General features: G+C 42.0%; 1 protein-coding gene across 1 annotated transcript in view; it reads left to right on the top strand.

Annotated features, from left to right (window-relative positions):
• Nucleotides 1–23,635, top strand: part of si:dkey-288a3.2 (protein phosphatase 1 regulatory subunit 37) — an 88,810-nt gene that overhangs the window by 17,077 nt on the left and 48,098 nt on the right. The window contains exons 5-11 of the mRNA XM_062397590.1: nt 1,947–2,047; nt 2,236–2,355; nt 3,180–3,327; nt 8,592–8,747; nt 13,822–13,934; nt 16,157–16,298; nt 19,254–19,420. Of these exons, the coding sequence (XP_062253574.1) occupies nt 1,947–2,047; nt 2,236–2,355; nt 3,180–3,327; nt 8,592–8,747; nt 13,822–13,934; nt 16,157–16,298; nt 19,254–19,420 (947 nt within the window). The remainder of the gene's footprint in view (nt 1–1,946; nt 2,048–2,235; nt 2,356–3,179; nt 3,328–8,591; nt 8,748–13,821; nt 13,935–16,156; nt 16,299–19,253; nt 19,421–23,635) is intronic.

Raw genomic sequence — 23,635 nt, forward strand, 5'->3', positions numbered from 1 at the left:
CAGGCATTATCCGTTTGTGGATGTGAGGGGGCTGTGAGAGCACGTTCACCTGTACAGTGGATCAGTCAGCGGTGGTGAGAGCTGTGACCTGATTGATCCTCAGGGTTAAAAGGCTGGGAGAGACAGAAACTGAGCTGTAAAGCTCAGAAAGTTTAAGTTTGACTTTTGTATTTCTGTTAACTGTTTAAATTTAAAAAACGTGCTGAAAAGCTAAAGAACCTTCTTTGGGAGAGCCCCTTGGCATGGTCGATTGCCACACAGTACATTCCTAAAAGAGCTAGAGGGTCTACTAATCAGAGCTGTTCTAACTGACAAAAACATCTCTCTGTCATAGACACCTATTCGGAAGTGGAACAGCTGACACAAAACATCAACACAATCGCACACTTTCTCCTTCTTCTCTTCCCTGCTTTCACCCCATTTTTCTCCACTCACACCAACAGGTTGAGGCAGATGGCTGCCCAAATTGAGTCTGGTTTTATGTTTCTTCTAGTTTAAAAGGGAGTAAAGTCAATTTGATCCTACAGATAGGAGATCAGTTAACCTGAAAAATTAGAAGACAAAATATGAAAGTCCCCTCATCCATTGAACAGAGATCACTGAAGGATATGATGAGTATGACAATAATGTAACTAATATGCTATGACTCTGTTGAAAACTTATGAGAGATTTTAATGTGTACAACACATCCACGTTCATGCTTCCAGAGTTCAGAACCTTGTGGATTCAGTGCCAAGCAATCTCACGGAGGTGAAAAATATGGACAGCTTGTGGCCGTACACCTCACTTAGACACATAATATTGTTTTTTGACTTTATCACCTATTGCATTAACTTCATTTTTAGTCAAAACCTTAATACAAACTCTGATCCAAAATAGTGAAGACTGGACAAAATGTCCTCTCTTACAAAGTTTTTAAATGTTGCCAGCTCTCTGAAATAAAGAAGTACTACAGCAGCAGTAAAATCTGTACACAGCAGCAGTGTTAAACTACTGTGATGGGCATCACTGTTGGTACACACTGATGACATCTGACTGCAGGTGTTGCTGCCTATTATCTCCCAACGCAGGGAGGATTAGAACAATTTGATTTCAGTTGACACTCCCTTCCACCCAACATACCCTCTACCATCACTCAGTTAAGTGATTATTGTTTAAACAGAGGGGGAACCTATCTTTTGGAAATAATTAAGATACTAATTATAATTTCCCATTCTTGGCTGAGGAGATACGAACCTAGGAGAGAGGGAGAGAAAGAGAGAGACCCATGGTTTGTTTGGATCAGTCACAGTTTGATTTGGAGTATGACCTGTGATTAAGGCCGGGGAGCAGCAGGAATCAGTTTCCAAAATGTTAACTCTATTTATGTGAATTCAATGGCAAAAGCACATCAGTCTATATTTAGATAAATGTACTAATACTCCACCATTGGGTCTTAGTTAACATTAATGATAAGAGAAAGGAAATCTATTTGTACGTTGTTTTAGGGACAACTTTTGTTGTTATATACATTTTAAATTGTTTACATGGCTCAGCGTCATGATGGAGGTAAGCATCTCTAGGTAATCAGATTATGTCAGGGAATTTGAGAATTTGTGTTGGTGTATGTTTATTGATTACAATGTTGTGCAGTCAGTAATCACTGGATACTCGAGCAGTCACGTCTTGGCAGTCCAATCATGAAAAACTGAATTCCGTTCCTTCTAACTGTAGATGTCATCATTAATTATTTTTCTCTGCTTCTGATAAAGTCTCAGAACTGTATTAAAAGAAAGATGCACGCACACAAAAAAAAAGCTTTGCCTATCAAGGAAGTTGTTTTGGCGTGATTTTTGCTGAAATGTTCATTTCAGAAAAATAATAAAGCAGATTTAGAGCTGTGCAATTTTGCCTTTTAGCAAACAGCCTCCCAATTATCTTCTGTTTGATTGCTTGCCTCTATCAAGGTGAGCGATTAGACCAGCACTCCTGTGAAGCTTTGGAAGTCGTCCTGAAATCACTGCACTTTGATTTCATCAATCTGCAGGCAGCCCAACTGGAAGAAAATGTGAGTTTTATGACCAAAACTTAGTTAGCTCATCTTCGTCTTCCAATTTCAACACAGTTTCATATTCAAGTCTCACCCTGTATCAGATTATTGGCTTTTTTTCATTTAAAAAAGAATTTCATAACAGTCCTTTCAAATTTGAGGCCTTGCTTTCCTTACTTTTCCTACCTCACTCTTTTTTTTTTCAGGAAGCATCGTCTTTGCTGGATATGATTTTGTACCATGAATCTACAACCTATCTTGACATTTCTGACAACTGCAGTATGGGAACATCTGGTTGGAGGGCCCTCGCTCATTTGATAAAGCAGGTTGGCTGACACAGTGGAATAGTAATCTTTTCTTATAGGGTTTCTCCAGGGCATAATGTAGATCCCAGAAAGTGAGTTTTTTTTCAGATCACATGGCTTGGATATGGAGGGCAAAGCAAACAGAGTGTGATGTCTGCCACAGCAAACACAAGCATAAACACATTAAACAAATGGTAAATGGTTTTGTACTTATATAGCGCACCAAAGATAGCAAAATATTGCTCCACTTGTTTCATGACAAGCCCCAGACATAGCAAATAGGCAACATCACATCTTTTAACACAGAACACTGTTCTGAGATCAGATGTGAAGGGAGATATCCCTTCCAATTCAGTATCATCTGTACTGACAGCACTCATTGTACTGATCTACTAGAATCATTTGAAGTCTCACAGCATGTTTCGCGGCCTCCACACAAAAGAGGCCACATGCTCAACCGGGTCATCTCAGAGGGTCTGAACGTGACATTTATACATTCATTCTTAACCTTGCAATCTTAAACCATTTCCAGATTTTTTTTCTCTCTTAACAAAAGTATATTTGAGCCAACAGTAGATAATTAAAGACAACTAAAGAATACCAACAATTACAAAGCAGTGGCGTGTGACCTGTAGGATCAGTGGTGTAGGTTGTGCATGTGAGTGAGTAAACATTTTGCAGGGGGGTGCAAACCAAAATGTGAAGCCAACTGAGGCTGCAACATAACCAAGTTAAAAACTTTGATATTACATTATTTATATAAATGAAAATAATTAGACTTGTCTTCAGCCTTTTCTTTTTCTCTATTGTCTGCATTCCTTGCATACAACATATGTGTTTTTCAGAGTGTGTGTCTGTCCAGACTGGATATGTGCAACATGCCCATGGTCGACTACCCAGCCCTGTCTCTGTCAAAAGCTCTGCTGACCAGCCGGCTCACAGTGCTGCACCTTCACAATGCCCAGCTCAGTGGCATGCCACTATACACACTGGGTATGATGTGCACACACACACACTCACACACTATTTCCTCACTGAATACTCCTGAGCATTAGCCTCTAAATATTGTACATGTACAAGTGTGGACTGTGTGTAAAAATAAATTCTAGGATGTGTGCACAAGTTTGTGTTAGTTTGTGTATGTGTGCATGGATGGGTGGGTGAGTTTATGTGTCCTATGGCCAGCAGGAACAGATTTTGACCTGCAACCTTCTCTGCAGGTCTAGACCCGGATTAGAGGCCTAATCTCCTACCTGTCACTTTACACACCAATGCACACATCTATAAGGGCTCTGGAAGCCAGTACATACACACACACAAACACATAATCAAGGATAGCTAATAAGAGGCCACAAGGTGCTTAGCTAGATTGTGCCGTAGCAGTAAAAGTCATTATGAGGACAAAATAAAAAAGCCATTTTCTCACCATGTATAAAATGTCATTAGACAGTCAAATACAAAATACAATTGAGTGTTTTTTAAACGACTCAATTGTGACGGTTCCTCTCCTGGAACCGTCACCTTATCGTGGTGGAGAGGTTTGCGTGTCCCTATGAACCTGAGGGCTGTGTTGTCTGGAGCCCTGTGCTCCTGGTAGGGTCTCTCATGGCAGAGTGGTCTCAGGTGAGGGGCCAGACTAAGAATGGTTCAAACCTCAATGAATAACGGAAAAAGAGGAGATGTGACCCGGCCCGGAGGAAGCCCGGGGCCCCCGTCTGGAGCTAGGCCCAGACGGAGGGCTCGATGGCGAGCGCCTGGTGGCCGGGTTTGCCACGGAGCCCGGTCGGGCATAGCCCGAACAAACTACGTGGCACCCCCCCTCTCTTCATCCCATGGGCCCACCACCTGTGGGAAGACCCGTTGGGGTCGGGTGCGCAGCCACATGGGTGGCAGCGAAGGTCAGGGGTCTCGACGGACCAGACCCGGGCGGCAGAAGCTGGCTCCCTGGACGTGGAACGTCACCTCGCTGTGGGGAAAGGAACCGGAGCTTGTGAGGGAGGTGGAGCGCTATCAGTTAGATCTGGTGGGGCTTACCTCCACGCACAGTCTCAGCTCTGGTACCGTACTCCTGGATAAGGGTTGGACTCTATTCTTCTCCGGAGTTGCAGAGGGCATGAGGCGCCGGGCGGGTGTGGGGATACTCATAAATCCCCGGCTGAGCGCCGCGGTGTTGGTGTTTACCCCGGTAGACGAGAGGGTCGCCTCCCTGCGCCTAAGGGTTGTAGGGGGGAAAACTCTGACTGATGTTTGTGCGTATGCACCAAACAGCAGCTCAGAGTACTCTGCCTTCTTGGAGACCCTAAATGGAGTCCTGTATGGGGCTCCAATAGGGGACTCCGTAGTTCTGCTGGGTGACTTCAACACCCACGTGGGCAACGATGGAGACACCTGGAGAGGCGTGGTGGGGAGGAACGGCCTCCCTGATCTAAACCCGAGCGGTCGTTTGTTATTGGACTTCTGTGCTAGTCATGGATTATCCATAACAAACATCATGTTCGAACATAAGGGTGCTCATAAGTGTACCTGGTACCAGAGTACCCTAGGCCGAAGATCAATGATCGATTTTGTGATTGTGTCATCTGATCTGAGGCCGCATGACACTCGGGTAAAGAGAGGGGCGGAACTGTCAACCGACCACCATCTGGTTGTGAGTTGGATCAGTGAATGGGGGAAATTTCCGGATAGACCTGGTAAGCCCAAACGAGTAGTGCAGGTGAACTGGGAACGTCTGGAGGAGGCCCCCGTCCTAGGTATCTTCAACTCACACCTCCGGCGGAGTTTTTCTGGCATTCCTGTGGAGGTTGGGGGCATTGAGCCAGAGTGGGCGGTGTTCAAAGCCTCCATTGCTGAAGCTGCGGTGGCTAGCTGTGGCCTCAGGGTCTTAGGCTCCTCAAGGGGCGGTAACCCTCGGACACCGTGGTGGACACCGGTGGTCAGGGAAGCCGTCCGATTGAAGAAGGAGGCCTTCCGGGATATGATATCCTGGAGGACTCCGGACTCGGTTGCAGGGTACCGACAGGCCCGAAGGGCTGCAGCTGCTGCCGTGTCGGAGGCTAAGCAGCGGGTGTGGGAGAAGTTCGGAGAGGCCATGGAGAAGGACTTTCGGTCGGCACCAAAGTGTTTCTGGAAGAATATCCGGCACCTCAGGAGGGGGAAACGGGGAACCATCCAAGCTGTGTAAAGTAAGGATGGGACTCTGTTGACCTCAACTGAGGAGGTCGTCGGACGTTGGAAGGAACACTTTGAGGAACTCCTGAATCCGAATAACACGCCCTCTATGTTGGAGGCAGAGCTCGAGGTTGATGGTGTTTCGTCATCAATTTCCCTGGTGGAGGTCACTGAGGTAGTCAAACATCTCCGCAGTGGCAAAGCCCCAGGGATTGATGAGATCCAGCCAGAAATGCTAAAGGCTCTGGGTGTTGAGGGGCTGTCATGGTTGACACGCCTATTCAACATCGCGTGGGAGTCGGGTACAGTGCCAAAGGAGTGGCAAACCGGGGTGGTGGTTCCCCTGTTCAAAAAGGGGGACCAGAGAGTGTGTACCAATTACCGGGGTATCACACTTCTCAGCCTCCCTGGTAAAGTCTACTCCAAGGTGCTGGAAAGGAGGGTTCGGCCGATCGTCGAACCTCAGATTGAAGAGGAACAATGCTGCGCCTTGTCACCAATCCTGTTTGTGATATACATGGACAGGATATCGAGGCGTAGTCATGGTGGGGAGGGGTTGCAGTTCGGTGGTCTGAGGATCTCGTCACTGCTTTTTGCGGATGATGTGGTCCTCATTGGATCATCGGCTTGTGACCTTCAGCACTCACTGGATCGGCTGGCGGCCGAGTGTGAAGCGGCTGGGATGAGGATCAGCACGGCTAAATCTGAGGCCATTACTCTTAGCAGGAAACCGATGGATTGCTTACTCCGGGTAGGAAATGAGTCCTTAGCCCAAGTGAAGGAGTTCAAGTACCTCGGGGTCTTGTTCGCGAGTGAGGGTACTATGGAGCGTGAGATTGGTCGGAGCAGCGGGGGCGGTATTGCGTTCGCTTTACCGCACCGTTGTAACGAAAAGAGAGCTGAGCCGCAAGGCAAAGCTCTCGATCTACCGGTCAATCTTCGTTCCTATCCTCACCTATGGTCATGAGGGCTGGGTGATGACCGAAAGGACGAGATCGCGGGTACAAGCGGCCGAGATGAGTTTTCTCAGAAGGGTGGCTGGCGTCTCCCTTAGGGATAGGGTGAGAAGCTCAGTCATCCGTGAGGAACTCAGATTAGAGCCGCTGCTCCTTTACTTAGAAAGGAGTCAGCTGAGATGGTTCGGGCATCTGGTAAGGATGCCCACTGGGCGCCTCCCTTGGGAGGTTTTTCAGGCACGTCCAGTGGGGAGGAGACCTCGGGGAAGACCCAGGACTAGGTGGAGAGATTATATCTCAACACTGGCCTGGGAACGCCTCGGAATTCCCCCGTCAGAGCTGGTCAATGTGGCCCGGGAAAGGGAAGTCTGGGGCCCCCTGCTTGAGGTGCTCCCCCCGCGACCCGACCCCGGATAAGCGGATGACGATGAGTGAGTGAGTGAGTGTTTTTTAAACTTTGATACACTATCTCAAGTCATGGCAAACAATTTCCGTAATGTCCTGTCCTGAAATTTAATACCAATGAGCACATTTTTTCTTCATTATACTTTGGCATAGAGAAATAATCCATTTCTTTTTCTACAAGTTTAATTTAATATTTTAGTGTCTTTGCATTACCCCTCCCCCCATCACCGCAAACACACATCCCTGCAACCCTCCCTCCTCCACATTAATTTCTCACCCAACTCCACCCTACTCTCTGCCTGTGCTGAGCCCCCACATTCCCTCCCAACAGGGGGTCGCGGCTGAGGATCATTGCTTTCGATCGGAGGGGCCTGTGATTGCAGTATAGGGCGCTCACAGTGGAGTCAACCAGATCAATCCCACCGATTCCATCATATGGTCCCCACTGTGCATAATGACAATGTTGGCATTCTACATGCAGCCCAACAGGCTTGATCAAATCTTCAGCATCGATTGGGATGCAAGGGCAGCAAGGGCCCAGGCAACACAGACACATGTGTATCTCAGTACAGTACACATTACCCAAATGCACAGGGAATGTCCACAACACACATAAATACAATTTAAGCCTCTCAAACATCAGCTAAAGCTGTGATAAAGAATCATAATGAAAATATTGAGGAAAAAAAAGTAATGTTATTAATTCTTAAGAGGGGGGTCATAAAATGTGACAGATTTTCTGTAAGTTCTCTTGTGCCGAGAACACTCCGCAATGAAGTGCAGGCCTTGTTCTTGTTAGAATGGAGAATCACTTGATCTTTATAGCAGTAATTTCAGGAGGCGACGACTCCTGTTGTGCTCTTGTTTTCATGCTCAAGTTCACTTGCTATCAATCAATCTATCAGAGTCACATGCAGTTACATGTTTCATGTTTGGCACCTGGATATGCAGCCTTCAACAGTGGATCATATTGTAGTGTCCTCGCTTATAGACAAAAGGGAACTTCTCTCTTTATTGGTAACTTTATTAAAGTCCAACGAACACGTCACACTTCTTCTTCGTAACCCCGACACTCCCCACATCAACACTCGTATTCTTGACTCCCCTTCCTCATTCACCCCTAACCTGCCATCAAACCAGCCGATGAGAGCCTGTCATCCCACACAACCCCACAGCCATTGGTCTAGAACTGTCACATGCCCCACCCCGACCTGTTCACTGACCCTCAGGACATCTCAATACTTATTTAACACAGTGTACTTAGCTGAATATAAGTCATTACAAATCATACATATAAACCTAACCACCAGTCCGTTACAATATCTAATATCAGTATATACTAATCTACATGTTTTAATTGAGTCAGGGAAATTTTGAAAAAAAAAAAATTGTACATAGCTGTACTCACTGCCTACTACATATTAGGACACATGTGTTTGTGTGACTGTTCCAGCACGGATCTTTACTAATCGTGCTTCACATTCTCCAATCAGATTCCACCCCCTGCATGCAAGTCCCTTGACCTTGCAGCAAAATCTCCTGGTGCTTCCCTAAAGACCTGATCCACAACTGGGTTCCCACCAGCCAACAACTGTATATCTTGGGATGGATCTAAAACTTAAAATAATTATCAAGTTATGTTCACCAGATGGTTGGACTCCAGGGGAGCAAATTCTAGATTGTATTCCTTATCTTATGAACACTCTTTTTTTTTGTTGCTGCCCATAGTTGGTGCACTGAAGATAAACCGGGCTTTGCAAAACCTCCACCTTACCAACAACTTTTTGAACAGCTACCAGGATGCTCTGCAGCTCGGAGACCTGCTACGCTACAACACCACTTTACAGACTCTGGAGCTAAGCAACAATACTGTAGCAGATGCTGGTAAATGCTCTTCTATGGTAGAGAATGAAATCACATTTGTTGAAAGTTTCACAGTGCAAAATGTATATGTGAAAGTATGTAATATGTATATAGGTGTATGTGTAAAGGTCTGGAAGAGCCTTCAGTCTAGTAGAACCTTAGTTGTGCTAAAATTCACATTAATCTAATGGAGGGCAAGTGTAGGGTATATGAGTTATTGCAAGGTTGTGAGCTGAAGGTAGAATGAGCAGGTCTTTAAATGGGAGAAATATATGTAAGCCCAGGAATTTTTTCAGAATAGCTGTTTTCTTTTTTTTCCAGTCTTTGTGCAAAGCTAGGCAAACGATGTCCAGAATCTACCTCTGTACTTAACAAACAAAGATGACATTAAAACCCATTTTAACTTCTCACTCTTAAATACGGTGAAGATAAGCATTTGTTGCAAGTTTGCATTCTTTCTTTAAGCTGCATATTCACAATTAAAACTTGACAAATGTTTGCATTCACTCAAAAAGTCCCTTTGGTAATACTTCATGGAACCTTTGTAGCCAGCTCTCAACTAATCGTGTATTTTTAGTGCTTCAAGCCCAACCCCAAAGGTTAAGGTACTTTCATAAACTACTTCCCCCAGAGCAGGATTTTTTTGTAGGTAAAAATATTTCCCTGGAACTTTATTTCGATCTTGTTCCCTGTGGTGGAACAAATGAAAAGAGTATGTAAAAGTTTCTCGGGCCGGTGGAAAGTTCCTGCAATTGAAACGCAGCGTTGCTCGCCATACGTATATATTGTTTCCAATTAATTAATTGTACTGGAACTGCTTGTTGCAGTCAATGGTTATATGCCAGCAGGCCAAATTTGTTTTTTTCCCTTTGTTTGGAATCAAGTGGAACAACGGTCCTACAGAAGCTTTTGGGCTAAAAGTTGACAAAAGATAAGGGTCTAAAATTTCCAGGTTGTTTTTGTGGAAACAAGGCTTTTGATGGTAACAGTTCCACCACAAAGTTGGTCTCACACCAACTGGGTAAACGACTGCCGAGTTGATTCTCTGCTTACTTTTAACACTGGCAGTTACATGTCCATGTACGTAAAGGTCATGTGATAGTTTTTAGATATATGTGGATGGATGTAGCAGACTTTTACAAAAAGTTATTTAGATCATGCAGAAAGATTTCTGCATGATGGAAGATGGATTTTTGTGTTTGTATAATGGTTCAGCATTATTTTGACAGATAAAGAGGTAGTGCACCCCTAAGAAATGGTTTCACATTTATTTCTAGTGTAAACTCAATTTAACAAATATAAATAATGGACAAAAGAAATATATTCATAAAGAATTTTATATAGCAAAGCAAATGTGTAAACATAGTATTTGAAATGCAATTGTATTTCTAAATAAAGATACATCTGAAATAAAACTAATAATTGTCTTTATCCCACCATTATATCCACATATGTTTGATTTCTTGATGATCCATATGTAAGTATGTGAAGAAGATTCCACAGGATCTGGAATGAAACTCAGAGGCTAGGGATAAAAACTAGGCATACAATCTGTGTATTGTGGTTTTGGATAAGAAAACTTGAATCCTCCAAACACAGCAGCTGGGAATGACAAGAGGGTTCCCCTGCCCTAGAGAGCAATGTTGCCAATAAATAAAATGCTGAGACAATTCATAATGGAACTGCCTGTTGTCATTCTCAGGCTCTCTAATATGGCCTAATGTTCTCTAGGTACCCCCTTTGAATATGTTTAAAAACTTGGTGGTAGACTCACACAGTTTTTCAGGATCCTGGCCAGAGCATTTCCTCTCCTGTAGAGACATTCCTATGGACCATTCGTATGTCCCTACAGCTAAGTACACCATGGTATCACTGGCAGTCTAGCAAAAGGCAGGTCACCATGCCTGATCTGCTGCAGCAACAAGGCATCAAAGAGTAACCAGAAACAGAATCTTGCTGTTATTAGACCAAAACGAGTACAATGAAATTAACTTGCTTGCTAACGTTAACTGACTATCAGCTACCTATCTATAATAATTTAGTGCTACCACAATTTGGTGAAAACTTTTCTACATGTAAACTATCAACTACAGTTAACAGACTATGTACAATTTTATTCCTTAACAATTCTAAATATATCTATCTCATCACCTGAGAGAAGACTGCTCGATTTGGTCGTCAATATTTCGACATAGTTAGGCCACCGGGTTCTCCTCAATGTGTTGTCCACCAAACTATGTTTAAGCAAGTTAATTTTTTCTTTCTATGATTTGCAAAACAAGAAGACACCTCTGAATATCAGAGGTGTCTCGTTACCTGACTCGTTACCTGACCGGGGTTGAGCAGGTTGTACAGGTAATGATCCCTCCGCAGGTTCACCTTCAGAAACTTTGTTACGAGGTTGACTTCCTCTTGATCATCGGTGTTGTGCAATAGTAGTAGTAGATTTGACGTTGGCTAATTATTAATAATCATGAAATATGATTATTAAAATACAAATTATTTATTAAAAATAATTTGTAAAAAAATTATAAAGCTATTAATTAAGAATAGTAAAATAATTAATTAGAAATGATACGGTTATCCATTAATAATAGTTAAATAATTAATGAAAACAATAAAATTATTAATTAAGAATAATACGATCTGTAATCATTGCTTATCGTCGCGGGGCACCACCCTGTTTACAGGGACCAACGAGTCAATCTTTAAATATCAGTCTCAAGTGATAAAAGTTAAATTAATAATCTCAATATTTAATATTAATGATTATATAATAAACAATGAAGGGTTTTAAGTTCGAGGACAAGCTATAGTAATCCAACTGTATTCACATACATATGCACAAATAATCACAGAAATACAAATACTTTAATTACAAAAGTATTTATTAAAAGGGAAATAAAGTTAATGTTATTCAATGATTCTTCATTTAACAAACTCCAATATTTCAATGATGGCAACAGCAGCAGCAGCACTTATCACAATTGTCACACATGTGATAGTGAGTATCTATGTGTGTGTGTGTGGTCATGGGTGTGTCTGCCTGTCTGTGTCTCTGTGTGTGTGTGTGTGTAAGAAAAAGAAGGGGGAGTGGCTATGGCGTAATGACCAGGTCACGTGGCGAAGTCGTCTCGCCGAAATCAAGATGTTACGTTCAAGTAATTTCAAGATGGAGGTTTAAGACCCCGGTGACAACATGAGGTCGAAGACAAGATGGCGGTCGGTCGCCAGTTACACAAAGGAACTTTTTAGACAAAGACATTTCTTATCTCCTGGTTCTGGCGCCAAACAGCATCGAGATTGAATTTAGGCCCTTTCAGTCAAGATTTATCCATGTAACATGAAATGTATGGAAAGGTCGGAACGTGTATAAAATCAGGTTTTAAGAGAAAAGAGAGAGGGAGAGAGAGAGAGAGAAAGACATCAGAAACATCGTCTGAGACAAGCTACAGTGACTTCACCACTCAGTACACAAATTGGAGTTGTGTACCGATCTTTTAACCAGTTAAGACTCTGCAAACTTAGTCGAACGATAACAGTGCTGCCGGAGGCTCTCTGTCACGGCGCGAGGCACTTAAAAACATTCGACAAAGTAAACAAGGAACCGGATGTGACGTCTCGGTTCGCCGTGTGTTACACGGCTGAAAATAGATTCGGCGATCTTCAGTAAAACATACACTTAAAAAAAATGACAAGCTAAGTATTTAAACTAGTCTCTGCCCAGACAATAAAGCGTCTTACTGTGACCTCCGCGGTGTTGCTTGCGCTTTGCGCGCGGATTTTCCGGAAGTCCAGTGAATCTCGTGTTGTGTTCCTCGGGGTACATGCGATCAGCGAATTCCCGGTGGATCTCGTGGTTGCAATGGAGATCAGCGCTGGGCCGAATGGAAGAGCGAATCCTTCTCCTGCTCTTTGAACGGGATTCACTAGTGATGACGAGATGAAGCTTCATGAAGCCTTTAAGCTTTCAATCCAATTGGTTCACTCATGGGCCGAAGCTGCATGGTGCTTCATTTGCAAGTGGACATTAAATGTAATGAAATTATAATGAAACCATGGCTTTGGTGTGTGAAGCTTTGAATTGAATAAATTAAATAATGATGTTTGTGATGCCAAAACACGTACACGTACAAAATGGATAACAGTTAATTTATTTTTATTTAAAAACAATAGCTTCTCAACAGTGCTGGGTTTCAGGCGGTTTCATTTTTTAGAAATAATTTCGCCTGCTTTAGAAGCGATCATTTCACATCGCACAGATAAGGCTGGGGTACAAAGAAAAGATACCGCAAGTTTGTACAAGTTAAGAAATAAATTCCTTTTCTCCCTCCAATACTCAGAATATATTGCAAGCAAACGCACAATAAAGTCCCAAGACAAGTAGTGTGGGGGGGAATCCATTGCGTTTCGCGGCCCCTTTTATTTTGAATCGCACACCAAACCCGCGAACCCTTTCCTGAATCAGTGACGTGCTCGGCCGGCTCGCGAGGCTTCAAACGTCATCAACACAAGCCTCGATACGCGCTTCATAAAAATCTCCTCGGTTACTCAACACACGCTTCGAAGCCTCGACACGGGAGGACACATAACTAGGATTCACGTCGTTCGTCTTCTGACGGTATTGGCTTCGTCCTTCTTTGACGGATTTCAAAATAAAAAAGGAAGTTACGAGACAGAAACCACAAGACAAGACAAACCTCACCGCTCTCCACTCAAGTATATGTGGAGAATACGTAGCCCCTCCCCTCTCTCTCTCTTTCTATCTTTATGACTGCTTGTGTGGCTGTAGTGGATAGGCAAAGTGGGACATTTAATAATGTCATTGGTAAAATTGGTAAAATTAAAACTCCAGGACAACAGAAGGGGAATTCAAAGTATGGGATGCATATTTGATCATTTATATCACATAAAATATGTCATCAATATCTTTTAAAATAATTTTTCAGTGTGTTTCCTGATAATGTCCACCTCGTCGTGCACGCCGAGTTGCATCGCCGTGACGCCCATTTCTTTGGTGACGTGGTTGATTACGTTAAGTTCATCTGGCATCCAGGCTACTAATTACCATTATTTAATTGTATTTTTTATGCAGGTCTGGAGGAACTGTGTGATGGTCTGAGGTGGCAGACAGCAGGTCTGAAGGTCTTACTGCTGAGGAACAACCAGATCACTGCAGAGGGCATGGTCCATCTGGCCAAGACTCTGGTGAGGAAGAAATACCGGATGCTAGTGAAATAATAGATGAAATAGAGAGAGAGAGAATGAATGAGGTGTCTCTGGTCATTGTGTACAAGACAAAATACGTTTTTATTCAATATTCTGCAACATGATGTGGGCCTTTAATAATACAGAAAATGAGAGTTAGAAAATAAAGGTCCCTTTGTTTATTAATAGTAGCGATGGTTCAGGACTCGCCTAACTATAGGCTTTATCAAAAAGGTATGTTTTTAAGTCTAACCTTAAATGAGCTCTTTGATATATGACAGAGCTTGATTTTTAAGGACTCTGTATAAGGAGAAGGATCTTGAATTATATTCAGAATTTTACAGGGAGCCAATGCAGAGAAATTAAAAAACTGATTAACATGATCTCTCCTAGTTCCTGTCGGCACTTGTGCTGCAACATTTTGGACCAACTGGAGGCTTTTCAATTTATTTATGAATTACAGTTATCCAAACGAATTTATCAACTTTATTCACAAATCACAAATTGTATCGTAACAAGATGTCACATCATCTGTCCTTAGCTGACAAAAATGTACCCCAATAAAAACCTATTAGCAGGGGGGGAAAAAACATAGAAACCTCAGAGAGAACCACATGTGAGGGGTCCCTCCTCCATGACTGACAGAAGTGCAATAGATAATGCATGTAGGTGAACACTTCCTAGTAGTCCTATTAGCTTTACACTTATTGAGCTAATCTGTTTTCCTCAATCAAGAATTTAGGAAATGAAGAACGCTGAGCCTCATCCAGGGGACTCCTAATCTGAAAAATGCCCCGCCTCCACAGGTTTCATTGTACACTTTTAATAACATGCATTCCTTCCGCATGAATGGCAGGATAAACTGCACCTTCATGTGAGTGGCGATTGGGGAAGTCAAAAGGCTAGAAATGAAAGGCCTGCCTCACACACACAGACCTCGCCTGTCCCTGGTGTTACCAAAAGAAGGAACAGTTTGATTAAATAATAGATGTGTGTTAAGGAGGGCTGTTCATGTGTGCTGCCAGTCAGTGGGATAAGTAGATGTCCTTGCAGGCTATAATGATGATAATTATACAGTTGTTGGTCGAATTTAAATGATGACAAAGAAAGCTGTTATTAATCTTTATGGTTGGGGTATCCTATCTGTCCTCATGGCTGGTTGGCTTGTCTTTTGAAAGACTAAGATGATGGCCGGCATAACTGGGTCTAAATCCACTTGACTCAGATTATAGAATTTGGCTGATCATTTTAAAATGAACTTCTCGTTCAACGTCATTTTCATAAAATTCTGCTTCTGATGTTAATACATTAAGCATGGCTCCCATCACCTTTAGTTTGCATGCTTTTCTTTTTTTGTTTTGTTTTTTTTGTTTAAAGCCAGCATGTCATGTGTGAAAGCATACTGTGCATTTGGTGGATTCACACTCCTTACCCCCTTAAACTTCTCACTCACCCTCCTGTGGTTTACGTTTGACAGGCTTCAACCATGCTTGACTCTCACACACTCTCAACCACGCAGTCGCCTCTTTAATTGTCTGCCATTATCCCTCGTGCATAGTCATCGGAGAAGCTCTTTCTCCCTCTCCTCCTACCCTACTTGCCAGAGAATCTTCTTGCCATGCATTGGATTTGCCGGTGCCTCTGTGTGCTGCAACTCATCGAGAAAAAAAATTAAGCGGGGGGGGGCTCTCCAGCGTGTTTGCGGTGCAAATTAACTCAGCGGAGGATGCTCTGTGGGTCTTTTGCTGCTTTCCTATGGCTTTCCGCCCCCTTGCTCTCTCTCTTCAGAGCAGTGACCAGACGAGTTAAACAAGGGTGGCGAGGCAAGGGGGTAACCAATGAGTGGGTGGCACATCCTCCTCAAGCTGTTGGGGAACACAGGCCCCCTTGCGTCCAAGACACCCCCATCTTTTTACACCAAAGATAAACAACATTCCATGCTAATGTGGCTCTGGAGACTTGAAACAGAAGTTCTAAGTTTTTAACAGGAGAGGAAACAATTTGAAAATGAATAATTATCACCACATGACAATAATGATAACAACAAATTCTTTCCACACTTAGTAGCACAATGGATGTAGCACACAACTGTGTAATGTCTGAAGAAGGGACCTATCGTTGGATAAAGTCATTTAAACCAGACTGACATACTTTTTACATGTAAAATCCTGATTCAAATTCCTGATATGAATCAGTATGAACACAGAATCCGTGTTTTGCAGCCTGTGCTGAAGGTCCTTCAGGTCCTGGATTTGGCTGAGAACCTCCTGGAGAACGAGGGCATCCAGGTGATCAAGACACCTCTCATGGTGAACTGCTCAGTGTTGCATCTCGGCTTGGCCCAAGCTAACATCACCTGTGAAGGTACACAAATCAACACACTGTATGACTTTTGCATTGTTACGACCCTGTCTAGGGGAAAATATAATCGCAACATGGTACAATAGTTTCCCCCCCCCCCCCTCCTTGCCACACTCCCAAGAACCAGCCACAACAATTAACAGCCCGTTCGTGTTTATTGACACATTTGCTTCAGGGTGGGCTTACAGCAAAATAACAAACAGAAAACAACCCTAAGGCGAAACAACCTAACCTTCCCTACTCAAAATTAAAGAAAACAAAAGACATCATACTGCCCTGACTCATCACCAACAAAACAGGAGAAAACATGGTTCGAACGAAAATGCTACCCACCCCTACCAAGAACGGGCTGTTAGCAAAAGAACAATTTACAGACGGCTGCATAAGTTGAGTCCGGCTGGAGGTCCTGCTGGCAGTGGCAAGAGGAGTGAGAGACCGCAGGAGCTTTGGGAACCGTCCTCTTATCCTGGAAATACGATCCACCTCCATCCCTGCTGGAACCAATCCGCTCCCTGTAAACACATCCACCCACTCAAAGAGACACACCTGAAACTCATCCACTCGAACAGACACACCTGACACACATCACACAATCATCGAGAGAGAGAGAGAGAGAGAAAGAGAGAGAGAGAGAGAGAGAGCGAGAGAGCGCCACACAACCTCAAGGTTGTAACAGCATGTAGTAGATCAGTGGTTCTCAACCTTTTTTCAGTGACGTACCCCCTTTGAAGAAAAAATTCTGCCGAGTACCCCCTGACCAGCGCAAAGCATTTTTGGTTGAAAGAAAGATGTAATGTGATTTATTAATCCTTGTAACTAGACACATTCAAATTTAAAACTCCATCAATTTCCATAACATTGCTCATTTGTAGTGGTCTCTCTTGAACTATTTGGAAATAAAAAGATATAAAAATAACTAAAGACTTTTATTATTATCTCAATATAAATAAAGATTTGTGCACATCAAAATAATTATCAACTTAAAGTGACCTCTTTTGGGATCATAATAAAGATATGTTCTCAAACTGAACTCATGAACTTAATTATAGCTAAACACTTCTTCCCAAAAAAGTAATCATTAACTTAGTTTTAAATAAAAGATTAGCTCAAAACATATTTTTTTTATATTTATCATCTTAAAATATCTTCTTTAAGGATCGAAAAGAATACTGACAGGTAGCTTGTTTCCGCTTGCTTCTGGGAGGCTTTTCGCATCGTGTCTTGAGATGACCTGAATTCAGAAAGTTTCCTCTTAAAAAACTCAGGTGGCTTAGCAACATGACTTTCATGTTTTGTCTGGAGATACCGCTGAAGATGTGGTGGCTTAATGCCACTGTTGGCTAATCTCTCCCCACAGAAAAAAACAAAAAGTGTAAATAACCCAATCTATGTTAATGTTAATATTGGTGAAGTGTCTTTCTGTTATTTTATTGTGAAATATTTGTTCGCTTTAAGGTCATACAATTTCATTTCCGCTTTTGTATTACAGGCTTTTATTTTGAAAGGGTACCGGTAGAGACGCGGACTTCTTGTTATGAATCATTAACTTCACAACGGAAAACGTTTACGTTTTAGCGCCCCTTCAAAGAGGCACAAGCTCTCACGGTGTTGTTTAGGGAAGGCTCTCTGCTCTGGTTTCGCCTTCTTTGGCGCTTGTCCCTCCGTGTTTCAGCAGTATTGCTGCTGCACTTCAACTCGACTCCATTGTTGAAGTTTTCAAGGCAGGTGATGACAGGCGATGACAGGTGGCGTGTGCCAAGTTGGGTCAAACCATCGGTATGGGGGAGATTCTGTTTTTTTAAGGATAATTAAATTGAAAAGCCTACTGAATATAAAATTTAGTTCATGAACTTACACTTATATTTTATTGAATGTTTGTTAAATAACAATTTTTCAAGGATTTTTGAATGGATGCTAATTTTAAATATAAAAAAAAAATCCCAAGTACCCCCTGGAGTACCTTCAAGTACCCCCAGGGGTACGCGTACCCCCTTTTGAGAATCACTGTAGTAGATTATGTCTGTTTTGAATTGAAATAAGAGCCAAAGATTTCATCAAGATATTATTTCTTTATATAACTTTAACTAAATATAGGATTTACTATTATTTGTCAGTAATTTGATGAGAAATTTAGTCTAATATGCGAAATCAATGCTTGGAATACACTAATCAATTAAAATCAGTCAAGTTTAAACAAGAGTGAGTTGGTTTAACATTAACCGCTTGCGTCTCTGAAAGTTTAAATATAGATAGGGCCACCACTAGCAAGTGTTGCTAGTTTTTAAATCACTGGATAATATACAGATTGTTTTCTCATTTTACTTTTTTTATACTCATCAAATGTCAAAATATTGTTTAAAAAAGGACACTATATGTACAAGATACAAAGCTGACATTTGGAAACATTGTTTTGTCCAAAACTCAAAGAAATTCAGGTTGCTAAGACAGAACCAGAAAATATTTAAATACTGGATGATTTGGTGGAAATTCATATACAATATAGTTACCTATTAGTTTGCAGTCAGGCAACAAATCAATAAGATAATAAATTGCTTCTATATGAAATGGTGATTTATTTTGTGGTGCTTTTGACATTTCAAACTGTCTGTTGATTTATTTATATTTTAATGACAAGTAACATGCATTTAGTATTAAACAGAATACTACTTAAACACTTATGGTTGATAAACCTGAATCAAGAAAATGTATGTAAACTGTCAACATAAATGTACATCTGTTCTGCATTGTTTATTCTTTAAAATAAAAATGTTAGTATCCGTGCATTTTGGTGAACAGAAACGTTGATATATGGGAAAGCCTAAATTCAGCACATTTTAACAGTGCACTCTTGGTAAAATAGGTCACTTAGGTACTTAGCAAAGATAAGTTTTAAGCTGAAACAGGCCTGGCAGTTATATGCTCCTCTGATGTGTGTCTGATCGGTTTTTTTTTGTGGAGGTGCTGTGGCATTGGCCGAGTTCCTTGCAGAGAACCGTCACATTCAGCGCCTTGACCTCCGTCAGAACAAGTTGAAGGTTGGGGGCCTTATGGCCTTGTGTCTGTCCCTGAGGATCAACCATTCTCTTACTCATCTGGATTTGGATGATGCAACACCAGAGGAGCAGGTAGGTACAGTTCTCAGTTCTCTGATTCTCATGTTTGGTCCTCAGGACTTGTGCAGTGGCTCCTCTTCTGTAACATGGGATTTTGGGAGCAGCGTCTAAACTTGACCTAGACTACTGACAAAGACAAAAGTAAATGTGCCTCAGTACAAATGCGATTAACACCTAGAGTCTGTTTGAAACAGATTCTGTCATCCCATTTTAGCTTAGCACAGATATAAATGAGTTCAATGATAGGTTACAAGAAACTGCATTACAAAAATGCGTGAAATGCCTGTTTCTTCAAGTGCTAAACATTTGGATTGGATGGATTGGTGAATGAAGATTTATTTTTCTGCAGATCTAAAAAAATGTGAATGGTGATTCAGATTTCTGTTATAACTGACCTGTGTCCTTCCTGGTGGAAAAGTGCAGGCAAGGGTGATGCCAAGTTTCACTGTAGGCAGTCAAATGACTTGATGCCTTCATTCAGGCATGTTTCATTTAAATCCCCCCTTTAATCTTAAAATATGGGTTATTGGTGACTTGTTATTGGTGGCTTTGGACTAGTTTTGTCACTTGGAGACACAAGTAAATCATTTGTGTCGCAGTTCATCAGTCATACTGTTTTTCTCCATCTCTCTACCTTCCATGGTTACAGAGGCCTGAGGAAAACGATGCCATAACTTCAATACATGCCCCTGCTGGATTCACAAAATAATTACCCACACTTGCCATCTGTTTGTCATGGTTTTATCTCTGCTAACGTATTTGCATATTAAAGCATTAATAAAAATCTCCAAGGAATGGGATGCTAACTTTAAAATTAACTCTGAAGGCGATCCGTACACAGCTTCCAAAGTTGTTTTATTTTTGTTTGCAGAGGTTTTCTGTTTGTCTCTATGTTGTTTACACGATTAAGGCAGATTTTTATGAAATGTCTCCTCTGGCTAGAGTCAAGCTGCAAGATGTGCCAGATTTTGGAGAAGCAGCTTTTAAGAGTCCTGACGCTTCTGTGAATGTGTGTCATTAAAGCTGGGACATCTTCTTTTTTCTTCTTCCTCATTTTTTGCTCATGCACCAGAGCCCCCATATTGGTGGCTCGGTTTTCATGCTACTCTAAGCTGTCGAGAGACGTGATTAGCATTTCAACCATTGTTGGGAGTTATTGTGGCTGGGTATTTTAAGCGAATGGTAATAAGGGAATTTTTAAGCTCTGTCAGGTTTTGGAGTCACACAGCTGGGATTTGTCTTGGTGAGGCATACACAGGTGGGAGGTGTATCAATTGTATTAAAAAGCTAATCTTTCCATCAGAAAACAGCGGGTGGCCAGATCAAGTGTTCTTGCTCAGTCACATTCCCTGGGTCGCCAAGGAATACATGAAAATTTCAATCTCGTGACATAAAATAAGTGAGCATGTATGTGACTGTGGGGGTTATTTCAGTACTTTGTGTTTGTATTTTACAGTCGCTGATGTGGTGTTTGTGTGTTCATACATGTATTTTAGTACGTGTTTAGTTTTACAGCTTTGCAGGGGGCGATTGAAGATGCGCATATTTAAAGGGAGAGAAAAAAAGGTTGCAAGAGGGGAGGAAATCTGGGTCCTCTCGTCTTTGTTTACAAGAGTCTGATTTTTCATGTCTGTTGCCCGGTCCTCCATTTGATCACTGGCCTGTTTGTTGTTAATTATTAATTATTTACCCTTATAAAATATTAACATACCCTGGCCCTAATGGAAAGAAGCCTTTTCCAAGGGGCAAGTTATCTCTGTAGCCACTGTAAGGTGGAGCTGTTTATACAGCCTTATCAGGGGACTCTGTCAACAGAGCTAATGAACTAAACTTCCTTCTCCCTAACACCCTCTGAATTACGTGTCAGACAAGGGAGGCTGTTTACCTGTTTGATGGTTAAATATTTGGATTTGCATTTGGCCAGTTTTAGCTTCCAGTCAGCTGTTCCCCAGCACAGGGGTTCAGTGATAACACTGGATTGTGTATTTAGAGGTTTAAGATAAAGTTATTTTAACTCAACTGTACTGCATTTTTAGGTCAAGCTTTTCGTGTATACACCTTACATTTTAGAAATTCTGCCTGATGTGCATGACTTTGGAGCCTGTTGGATATGTAAACACCCCTTAAACGGTTTAATCAAAAAACACAATTATCTTTTTGTAACACCTTGGATGAGAAAAGCTAATGTAAGCTATCTCAAAAAAAAAAAACTTTCTTTGTCAGAAAAACTTTTTACATAAAGAAAACTCTTATAAACAAGAGTAAAATTAGCTTATCTGAGCACCCGGAAAGCAGCAGAAGGCACTAGTTATTTTAAGGCTCACTGTCAAGATAGTAGCATGCGTCTTCATAGATGGGTGAATAAGGAGAGCATACCCAGTTAAAATATTTGTTAAACTCTAGAAGCTTTTTCTTTTTCAACCTGTTATTTTAGCAGTTTGGTAGTTGACCATGAATTTCATCGGTGAACACGTTCATATAATCCGAGGTCTAGCTAAAGCGTTACGGAATGTTTTCCTTCTCCTGAGGAGAGACGCTGTCTAAATCGAATAATTACACCATGTCGTTGCTCAGTGCCCGTAAAATGTTCGCGATGTAGCCCACTGATTCTCAAACCGTGTCGCCCGCCCCACCTTCGGGCACGTGACTGGGAGGGGGAAATGCGTGGCGGAGCTAATATTATAGCAAAACTAATGTTTTGACGTCTGCATCTCTTTAACGGCGGAGCAGTAAACAAATCGCTCTTTCGCCAGGGGTCGGCAACCCGCTACTCTGGAGCAGCATGCGGTTAGGGCTGCCTTCCACCTTAAAACTATGAAATGAACAGAACTATGAACTAGTTCAAAATTTAAATGGTGAACTATTCTTATTTACTTGTATGATCTGATCTTTGAACCAGTCCTTGAAAGGTGTGAAGTTGCACAACACTGGCCACAGGGCTCTCCCACACACAGCCAGCAATTGTTCTTTTGCTTTGCAACCTCACTTTATTTACCAAACCATTAAACATAAATCAAGCTCAACATAAACAACTAGATTTGCAGCTCAGTCTTTCAGTGTGACTCAGACCTCAACCTGTCTGTCTGTCTGGCTGACGCAGCTCAGCCGCTGCCTTTTAACCCTGAGGATCATTCAGGTCACAGCTCTCAACTGCGCTGATTGATCCTCTGGTACAGGTGAAGGTGCTCTCCTAGCCCCCTCATTTCCACAAACACAAATCGGCCAAAGTGTCACTGGCTTTAAAGGTAGTAGGAGTTTGGCTCTCTGATTTATTGCATATTATGCCCAAACTATTGAACTTTCACTGGTGGATGTGGACACATCCTGAAGGCACTTGTTTTTAAATGACCACAAACTAAGTCAAGTGCCCAGAGTAGTTACACACTTCATCAGGTCAAACTTTCAGTTACTTTAAACTATAATTCACCAAATACCTGCTAAACTAATGACATTCAAATCAGGCATATTTTGTGTTTAGTGCTATTTAGCAACAGGGCAGAACAATAGATACGGAATACAGCTGATGTGTCAGGGGTGGCAAAATGGCAAGCGTGAAACCAAAAGCACGACAAAGAAGCAGTCTTGGAATAAGCAAAGTTCTTGGTTTATTAACGGAGCAGGGGTCAGAAGCCAGGCAGTCATTCAGAGGAGGCAAACAAATCCAGTAAGGAACAGGCAAGATGGGAGTCCAGGGTATAGCAGGCAGGTCACAACGGAGATCAGGCAGAAGACAAGTCAGGAGGGAAACCGCTGGAAGGCTAGGTTGAAACAAACTGAACGATCTGGAAGAGAACTAAGGAAACAGGCAGGTAGATATACTGGGGGACTAATGATTTCAATAGAAGTCAGGTGCGTCTGTGGGTGGGGCCGGTAAAGGGGTATGTGGAACGAGGAAGTGCAGAGCAGGGGAGAGTGGCTGAATCCTGAGATGACATATGGAGCATTATTTACTTAATTTTTATATTTCTGATCAACTGTGGAGCAAAAGTGTGAACCTAAAAAATAAAAGCAAGATATTAATAATAGAACATCAGAGGCTATATTCAGTTTTAGTAGTTCTCCGGGCATTTGTGTGATTTTAAACCTGTAGTTCTTTCACTTGTATTGAGCTTTGAACAGCCACACAGCTTTTCCCATTAATTATCTAGACTGTGGCAGCCCACTGTATTTAATTTGTCCCGCAACACAATTTCATTATAACAATTTTTTTCACATAAGAGATCTCTA

Source organism: Platichthys flesus, chromosome 10 (assembly GCF_949316205.1).
Source record: "Platichthys flesus chromosome 10, fPlaFle2.1, whole genome shotgun sequence".
NCBI classification, from domain to species: domain Eukaryota; kingdom Metazoa; phylum Chordata; class Actinopteri; order Pleuronectiformes; family Pleuronectidae; genus Platichthys; species Platichthys flesus.